This window comes from Sceloporus undulatus, chromosome 1 (genome assembly GCF_019175285.1).
Source record: "Sceloporus undulatus isolate JIND9_A2432 ecotype Alabama chromosome 1, SceUnd_v1.1, whole genome shotgun sequence".
NCBI lineage: Eukaryota > Metazoa > Chordata > Lepidosauria > Squamata > Phrynosomatidae > Sceloporus > Sceloporus undulatus.
Window position 1 is genome coordinate 25,826,564 of NC_056522.1, and position 10,050 is coordinate 25,836,613.

The 10,050-nt window shown below is 43.3% G+C and overlaps 1 protein-coding gene across 1 annotated transcript in view; it reads left to right on the forward strand.

The window, feature by feature from the left end:
* The window catches only part of LOC121927137 (solute carrier family 22 member 7-like), a 28,831-nt gene extending 18,804 nt beyond the window's left edge, over positions 1-10,027 (forward strand). The window contains exons 6-10 of the mRNA XM_042460762.1: positions 1,008-1,114; positions 3,728-3,942; positions 5,169-5,277; positions 5,956-6,162; positions 9,865-10,027. Coding sequence (XP_042316696.1) covers positions 1,008-1,114; positions 3,728-3,942; positions 5,169-5,277; positions 5,956-6,162; positions 9,865-10,027 — 801 coding nt within the window. The remainder of the gene's footprint in view (positions 1-1,007; positions 1,115-3,727; positions 3,943-5,168; positions 5,278-5,955; positions 6,163-9,864) is intronic.
* Positions 10,028-10,050: the final 23 nt, after the last annotated feature.

The following is a 10,050-nucleotide window of genomic DNA, read 5'->3' on the forward strand; positions in this document are numbered from 1 at the left end:
GGAGGTTTTTAAAGACTTTTAACAGGCCCTGTGAGATGAAATTATTTTAGAATAGTAAATCACATACCCCAAAGGCTTTTGTGTGTGTCTCTATGTGTGTATGATTTTAGGCCACAAATATTTGGAGTCATGGGAGTGACAGGGCATGTGCAATCTTCCAAGGTTCATCTCCAGAGGGTTACCACCTGAGGAGCAACCAAGGACCAGAGATTTCTTACCAAAATCTGTAATGTGTGGGACCAATGATTAGTCATGTAGAGAAGGGACTGGTGATGATATTAGCATGGCACATTAAGCATTAATCACAGCTGCTCAGAGCATGCCATTTAAAAAAAATTAAAAATATAAAAGCCTAGCAAATAGACAAAAGAAGCAAGTTCAAAGGCGAAATCTCTGGATAGTTTACAGTAGCCACTCTAAAGCTGCCTGGAACAACAGGGCATATATGTATAGCAATTTCTTTTCATGGTATCCCTCTCATCCTCAAATTCCTTCCCTCACCCTGAGACCCATGCAAGGCCAGGTTCTGAAATTTAGGATTAGACTCTGAGATCTGGTAACCGTACAAAAACGATTCCTTGATCATAAAAAAAAAGCATGTTATATGTAAACAGAACATGCATATGAGCATTATGTGTGAGCAGTGTGTAGGGTGTACATACAGGGGGAAGTGTGTAGGAGTGTGTCAAGGACCTAGCTCAGTGATGGTGAACCTTTTACAGACCGAGTGCCCAAACTGCAACCCAGGCCCCACTTATTTATTGCAAAGTGCCACGTCCCTCTGGCTTTCTAATAAACTGGCAAACTCTGTGCTAGAGAGAGAGAGCATGTGTGCCCACAGAAAGGGATCTGAGTGCCACCTCTGGCACGCGTGCCATAGGTTCGCCATCACTGACCTAGCTATATGATGTGCTGTGCAGATAAGCCACAACAGAATCCAGTACCTGGAAAGCAGACCACAAGACCTCCTGATATGTACTTTATTTGTTCCTTGGTGGTGAATATAGGTCTTGAGAAAGGCTGTGACTGTAGAAGAATCAAGGACCTATTTCTACTGGCACTTGGTCAAGACTCCCAAGCTGAGAAAGATCACACTGTGTTTCACCATTGTATGGTAAGACATGCCTCTATAAGTATGAGCTGTTGTCTGTTGGTAGGGAAGTTGCTGTAAACAAGTAATTTATTCCTGTTACTCCCTATAGGTTGAGATCCTTGACTGGGAAAAGTATTACAAGGTTTCTCATTAAAAAGAAGAATTATAACACAATTCCTCCTCACCCCAAATCTATCTTGTAAACTGCTGCAGCCTCTCCATAGAACAACTTAATGGCTGGTGGAGTGTGTGTGGGAACAGTGGAGAAACATCCAGCTATGTTTTTATGTGACAGGCTATGTTATAAGACTGAGCATAGGCTCAACCTATGCTATTCTGGCCTCAGTGCTCACCCAGATTGGTACCCAGGTCAGCATGGGGATGGTTAGATGTTTACATACCCATCCCGTGCTGACCTAGGACCCACTACCGGCATGTACTCCTTACTTTGCCGCATCATTGCTGGTACTGAGAAGCTGCCCGTCGCTGCACCTGTCTGAAAACCAGGTGTCTGGCTGCACTCAGATGGCTAGGTGCCCTGTTTCCATGTCAGATGTGGAGACAGAGGGCTTCTCAGTACCAGTGACGATAGTGCAGGTAAGGAGCATGGGAGCTGCGTAAACATCCAGGGCTTGCTGCAGAGTTTCCAGGAAACTTCACAGCAAACCAGCGGTGAAATTGCCCCTGGGTAACAGCTGTTTACCTTGGGATCAGATCCATTGGATCAGTGTCTGGTCTACCAGGATCGGGCTTGATCTTGGCCCTGGAGTTTTGGCCTGCATTGTCTGAACTAGACAACGAAAGGCTGGGAGGAACACGGGCCTTTTGGCCTGTGCAGACAACCCCTAGGATCTCCTGGGGTTCCTCCAACAACCAGCAAATATATGGTGATGTGAGGAAGGGCTGTGACATCTTAAAGATGGCTTGTGGGGAGAGTGGTCATTGCATGGTCAGTACACAATATACTGAAATAAAAGTGAGCTATACAGCTATCACTTGGATTTATGCCTTTATAAGTCACTGTTGTCAGCCATAGTGTTTGAAAATAGACCCTTCTCATTATTCATTTCAGTGTTGTGAAAGTAACTTATTGCATCCCTTGTTGTGTTGCTCATTATTTTTAATTTAAAGAAGAAACCCTTGGGATGTATATATGGATGACATAAAATTTAGAAAATCCCAGTCAGGTCATCTTCAGTTGCTCTTTAAAAAATATTATCTCTAAAAATATTATTTGTTCTGTCAATGAAGCAACTTTGTTTACACTTATCTTGTTGTTGTTTTTTTAAATTCTGCATTTCCTTCATTTTACACATCTTTTTTGATCATATTGAAAGTGGCATTAAAAAAAGGTCACAGAGTCTTTTTGCACCTTAAAGGTCGCCAAATTTATTATGCTGTAAGTTTTTGTGGATAAGAACCCATTTCATCAGATGCAAAAAATGCCATCTAGAATAGATATGTTGGTATCTTGTTCAGTGCTTATGAGATCATAAGCTGGACTTATGATTTTGTAACTAGTGGGATTCATGTTTATTCATTCATTAATAACCAAATGTGACTGCAAAAACCTATTTCTGCAGCCTGGCAGTGCTTCAGCTGAAGGGTTTCCAATGTGCTGTGGATCGTTGTACTGGGAAATGGTGTCTGCAGTGCTCTCCCAGTCATGAGGTACATTGAGACAAGCAGCTACAGCAGGCCCTGAAGAGTCTCTCCAGCTGCCTGTTCATACCAAAAACAGCTGCTCTGCAACCAAGAGAGCACTCTAGATGTCATCCACAAGCACCTAGACAACTTAAACAGGAAATAAGAAATCTTTAAAGTTAACTTCGGCGCGTTACAGACCTCCTGAAAGCGGTGGCCTGCCGGCGCTGCCGGTTGCCGCGTTCGGAAACCGCAGCAGCCAAACCACATGGTTCCCGGACACGGCAAAAAGAAGCCCGAAAATGGTGCTTCTTTTTGCGCCCCAGAAGTGGCGCTGCGAGCCGCTAGTTGCACACTCGCAGCATCACTTCCGGGACGCGACATGCGGATGCTATGCGTCCACTATGTCAAGATGGCGGTGCCCGTATGGAATGGGTGCTGCCATTTTGTATGTACCCAGTACGTACTAGGGTTAGGGTCATCAGGAAGTGACACCCCTTCCTAACCCTAGTACGTCCTGGGGACATACTATACGCCCGTCTGGAATGGGCCAAAGTTTGACTACCAGTCCTGAACCCCCCCCCCCAAAATCAACACCCAGCAAGTGCAAATAAAAACCACCCAGGGTGAGGAGTTTTCCCAGCAGACAATGGATCACTAATTAAATGGACAGCCTGAGGCCTTGCTATTCAACAACAGATCAACACATGGAAATCATTTCCCCTCAACCAAGGGTCAGACAGTATATATACCCCATTCACTTCCATGCCAGCTTTCTCTGAGGATGCCAGCCATAGATGCTGGTGAAACATCAAAAATAAACTCTTCCAGAACATGGCCACATAGTCTGAAAAACCCACAAAAACTATGTATGCCAGCCGTGAAAGCCTTCGACTTCACATTTTTTTGTTTGATTCTATACAATAATATTACCATTACAATGGTTGTTGTTGGTAAATCAGCATCACAGGTCTCCTGTTTGCCTTGTAGGTTTGGTGTCTCCTTCACCTATTACGGCATCAGTTTAAACATTGGAGGTTTTAGCTTGGATCCATATCTGACGCAGTTAATGTTTGGGGCCATTGAGATCCCTGCCAAACTGGGTGTGTATTTTGTCTTGGATCACATCGGCCGCAGACATTGCCAGGCATGGTCTCTGATTGCAACCGGAGCCCTGATCGCACTGAACACAGTCATCCCAGCAGGTGAGAAATTCATATTGCCAATTTTGCAGCCCCAAGTGGCCGTGCTGGCTGGGGGATTCTGGGGGCTGTACTCCAAAAAAAGTAATTTCTGGAATCCAGTATGACCTGTTACGTTATGTATCTTTACATATTCCTAGCTGTGTAGCACAGATGCGAAGAAACCCCTTTACTGAATTGAGAAGATGTGTAACAGGACACCAACTAGAGTGCTCAATGTTCATTGGTGCCCAAGGCACATCAGGATTGATGGAATGCACATTGGAATTGATGTGCATTGGTCTCATTGTGCTTCTGGCTCCTTTGTGCATTGGGGACTTTGCTGGCTCTGCTACATAGAATCATAGAGTTGAATGAGACCCCCCAAGGGAAAAGTCCCAGTCTCTCCCCCTTTTGCAGCTAACAAGTTTCTCCTGAGCCCACCAAAGCTCCCCAATTCAATTTTTTTGGGGGAAGATGCTCTAGGACAGGGATGTACTGGCAAATTCCTTTGTCTAATGTGTTCACACCAATCACCTGACTATCCCCTTCTATCTTGGACTATTGGTTTTCCCCTGGAAAACTACTGAGCAAGCATCTAATCCTTTCAAGCCTTGGTTTCTGCCTCCAAGACACAACTCTGGGTATATATTCAGATGGTGAAACAGCCATTCCCTGGTCTAGCTTGGAAGCAGACAGACACTCTGTTGGTCTGGCTAGACTAGGCTCATCAATACCCCCCTTGCTGCAGTGGCTATTGAGTCTTCTCCATTCTAGGCTCCTATAGATTGGAACCAAGATCTACAGTCAGTAACATATTTCCGTTAGCAAGGCCTTAAACTATTCCACTGCTCTCACCTTTGCTTCATAGCTCTTGTGTGTGCGCATGAGTGTATGCATTGTGTGTGTGTGTGTTGTGACTATTCTAATAAAATTACAGAACCTGTTTGGATTTGCCTCTGGAATTCTGTGTGATTTGGACCTTGTATACATTTGGGTTGCTATCCTAGGCTGCATGTTGACCCAGCCATAATGCAACTCTCATTTGAGCTGATATTAAATTCTTAAATTCCTAAATTCTTGAGCTAATATCAAATCTCCCTAAAATATATTAATTTTTAGGCATCCTTCCCAGACCCCAGCAATTTGGGCAACAGTAGGGACCATTTTCTGTAGTTTCTACTTTTCCTAATTCTTTGTATGACTGGTTACATTAAGTGATTCACATCTCCTGCTGCTTCTTTCCTCAGAACATGGACATGTCAGGTCAGCTGTGGCCATCTTGGGGAAAGGTTTCTCAGAAGCCTCTTTCACCACTGTCTTCCTATATACTGCTGAGCTTTACCCCACTGTACTCAGGTAAGGGGCTTACCCACTGACTGAGTCCACAGACCACATAGTTTCAGAGCTGTAGCGTGGAAGGAAGCCAAGCCCTCCTTCTTCACTGGGCAAAATCTTAGGAGCAGTATCTGCTGCAAATCTTTGGCTGTATCTACACTACAGAATGAATGCAATTTGGTATCACCTTAACTGCCATGGCTCAATGCTATGGAATTCTGTGATTTGCAGTTCTGTGAGCTATTAAGCCTTCTCTGTCAGAGAGCTCTCATGCCACAATAAATTACAAATCCCAGTATTCTTAGGATTCCATAGGATGGATCCATGACATTTAAAACATTTTCAAACAGCATTAATTCTGCAATGTGGCAGCAGCCTCTGATAAATAGGAAAGCTGTTCTTACAAGTGATTTTCCATAAATGATGATGCCCATATACCGTCCTTCTTTCACTTAATAGTGGGGGATATGGGGATTAAAGCAAAGTTTTTGGAAAGACATTTGAAGAAAGAGAGAGATCCTGATGCTTTCTGAAGCTGCCATATTTCCTACTCAGTGTTGTGCCAGAATGGAGAATCAGAGTCAAAATATGAGACAAAATATGAATCCTAAACCCAAGCAAATTCAGATTATAACCTCATATAACTTGAAAGGAGGAGATTTGCCCATGCTATAAAGCTGGTTCTTGCTACTTTTTCAGGCAAAGTGGTCTTGGCTGTTGTTCATTTGTGGCACGGATTGCCAGCTCTCTTGCTCCTCTGATTATGTTGCTGGATGACACATGGAAATACCTTCCACCCATGATATTCAGTATAGTGGCTGGCTTGTCTGGGACTGTGGCTTTTCTGTTAACAGAGACCACCAACATCCAGTTGCCAGAGACTATTCAAGATGTGGAAGGTGACAGGTGAGTGATCTAAATTTACAGAGATTCCTGGTAAGTAATCTAGATGTCTTTGGGTGCATCTACATTGCAGAAATAATGCAATTTGATATCACTTTAACTGTCATGGCTCCATCCAACAGAATACTGGGATTTGTACTTTTGTGAGGCAGCAACACTCTATGGCAGAGAAGACTAAAGACCTGGTTAAATTGCCATGGTTCCATCCTGTAGAATCCTAGAATTTGCAGTTTAGGGAAAGGTGGCAGAAACCCTATGGATTTCTGGGGTTTGTACTTTGATCAGGCACTAGGGAGTTCTGGCTTAGAATTCTAAATGTTGTTGTTGTGTCCTTTCAAGTAGTTTCCGATTTATGACGACTCTAAGATTGGGTTTTCCTGGTAAGTTTTTTCAGAGGTGGTTTGCCATCCTTTGAGGCTGAGAAAGTGTGACTTGCCCAAGGTCACTCAGTGGATTGGCATGGTGAAGCTGGGAATCAAACTCTGGTCTTGAGAATCCTAGCTCAGCACTCAAACCCTCTCCCTAAACTGCAAATCCCAGAATTCCATAGGCTAGAACAATGGCCATTAATGAGGAATCATTGCACTATATTTGTTTACTGTGAAAGAATTCCTAAGCTTTATATACCAAAGTTCTCCAGATGTTGTCCTATAATCCCTAATAATGATTGGGAATGATGGGTATTGTAATCCATCATGTTCCCATCTAGAGAAACAAAATGGGAAACCATTACTGTACTTTACATGACCTCTGGAGATGGAGTTTCTATTCCATTGTCATGGCTAATATTTATGGGGAATAGATCTAGCCATATTTTTCCCATACTAAAAAAATATCATGGCTAACAGCCATCTACCTCACCTTGGGGTTCCATAAATTACTTATGCACTTATAGCATAAAGAATTAATTCCTGTTATACGTAAATCAGGCTCTGTCCCTAAGGTCTGGTGGTGGGAGCTCTCCCTGTCTCTCTATCCATCTCCTGGTTCTCTCTAACCATTTCTCATTTTATAGACTTCTATCATGTCCCTGCCCCCAAGTCATGTTTTTGCTCCAACCTAAAAAATGACTAATAGACGTTGCAGGGATGTAGCCGGGGTGTGTGTGTTCTTGAGGTCCGGGCCCCTCCCCTTCCATTAGAAAAACGAATGGTGTGTGCTGCTGCGCCGCCGCACCCAAGGCCCATTATAATGGTGGCACTTAATCTGGACCCCCCCCCCCCTTCCTAAAATCCTAGCTACATCCCTGGACGTTGGGAAGCAAAGAGCAATCTTAACACTAAGCTTTGTGTCTAAAGTGTTTCTGTGTAGATCACAGTAAGTACCAGTACAATTTATACATGTTTACTCAGATATAATTTTCAGTGAGGCCAACTCCCTGGTAGGTAAGAATTACTTACTCTGTGATCAGCTGGGATCAGTGCATCTCTCTCTCTCTCTCTCTCTCTCTCTCTCTCTCTCTCTGTATTTCCCTACTAAGGAACTGGTGTAGCTGTCAAATCACAGTTGCTCTCACATTGTTTAAGCCAGAAGCCTATGACTACAGTAAGACAAAGCGGGCCCTTGGTATCCACTGAGGCTTGGTTCCAGGACCCCCATGAATACCAAAATCCATGGATGCTTCAGTCCCATTCTATATATTGCCATAATAAAATAGTATCCCTTATATAAAACAGGCCAAAATCAAGGTTTGCATTTTGGAATTTATTTTTGACAAACATTTCCTCATAATTTTTTTTCAAGCCATGGATGGTTGAATCTGTGGATAGATAATCCATGGACATAGAGGTCTGACTGGATATACTAGTGTATATAGCTTTCCAGTTTCTGTTGGACTGCAACTCCTATCATTCTTCACCCTACTGGCTGGGGTTGCTGACACTTATAATCCAACAATATTGGGCAGACTGGACAATTTCTGCAACCTCTGCATACCTAGTCACATGGTTAGGTCATGGGAAGGGATCATGCACACCCTCCAACTGTCCCCATTTGACAGGGACACTCCTAATTCTTTGTTCGCAATTTTCGTTCAAATGTCCCAGTTTCTCTTTTCTCCTCCCACTTTCTTCTTTCATCCTCCATTTACATCAGTTGCTGCAAAATGAGTTGAAAGTGCAAAATTAGTTTGCACTCAGTTAACTCAACAGGAAGGAGGGGAGGAGGTGAAATCTTTCCCTTCCCTGTGGATTTAGGAAAAATGAAACCACTGCATAATCTCTTAGCTTGCATTTTATTCCTCAGTATTAACTTTTGCCATCTTGACCACAGTCCAATGCTGTTTGGGCACGCGTATTGCAGTTTTCATCTGTGAAATTTTGGAGGGCATGCAGCCCCTAGCACTGTTCTGTCACCCCTGAGTCTCTGAGAGCATCATTTTTCCCTATGCCAAACAGTCTGTGGGGGTTGTGGAAGGACACTTTACCATGTTTTGCCCTCTCTGGGCTGTCTTTAGTCCAAGAAAGGGTGCATCCAGATTTATTTAAAAGAGCAGAAAATCTCAGATTTTGTTCCTCTTCTTTCTGATTTTATTTGGGAGATCCATACATGTTTTATTTATCCCATAAAATTGTCTGTCAGCAACCAGTACAATCAGAGACTTTTTATACCAGCTTCACAGGTTGGTTTATGAAATCAAAAACAATTGAAGCAAAATCTGAACAAAATCAGACTTTTCAATCAGTCTGGATGCACTAAAGCCATGTTGACTTCTGGGCCACTTATTATTGAGGAGAAAAGAACCCTCTCATAGGATGTAGCCAAACTGCATATCCAAACTGCAGCCTGGCCTTCCCAACTGTGGGCTTGCCACCAGCATCAGTGAATGGCAAGCTCCATTGCTGCTAAAGGCTGCACATGTGTGTGACCTGCCATTGAAAACCACAGGACTTGAGGTCCCATGGATTTTTTCAACCTGGTCTGTCTGAGAACTCTGGTGCGTCACCAAACATCAAATCCCAGAATAAAGACATGGCAGTTAAAGTGGTGTCAAACTGCTTTATTTCTGGTGTGGATACACCCATGGACTTAAAATCAATCAATGAAAGCCCTACCTATTCCCTGACAAAAAGCCTACTTAAACCAAGATAATCAATCTCAGTTTTTTTCCGTTAGTTTTTCTGAAAGATTTGCATTGTTGGCTGTATGAATAACCGATGTGAACAGACCCAGGAAAAACTGGGATAAAACTCTGCATACCTTGAATGTGCTTTGAATACATCATCAACTCCATCTTTAGTCGCATTGTTGACATTTGTGGGCAACGGACCTTGCAGAGATGTGCAGAGATGCACAGAGATGCAGCTCTGATAAAAAGAATAGTGTGAACAACAAAACCAGAATGTGTTAGTGAGATTATTTGAATAGTTGTGCTAAAAAAACCCAATATCTGAATAGGACCTCTAAAAGTGGAAATAACACCTTTGGCAGATGTATGATGTGCCTACCCCATATGCAGGCTTGCCATCTGCTGTTTTAAGCATACACGGATGGTAAGTCCCAGATGTTAAAATGGTGCATGTGCAGGAGTGCACAGGAAATTGAAACAAACAGGACTTGAGATCCCAGATTTTTTCCCTTATGTGGGGTGGGTGGGTCCAGAACGGATCTCCTGCATATACTAAGAGTGTACTGTAATTGTACTTTCTGAGCTCTGCCAGATGTCCAGTCTTGGATTTTTCATTTCCCCTCTTTCTCATCTTCCAGAAACAAGAATCTTTTGGGAATTCAAGCCCATGAGCAAAGTGTCATAGCTGATGGTGAAGGCATCGCTCTAGGGCTGCTGAGACCATTGAGCCCCGATGCTCCTTTCCCCAAGCAAGAAGAAGCCAACCATCATGACTGCAATAAGGAAGCAGCATCCTCATAGCACATTGTTCGCCAAAGGAACGG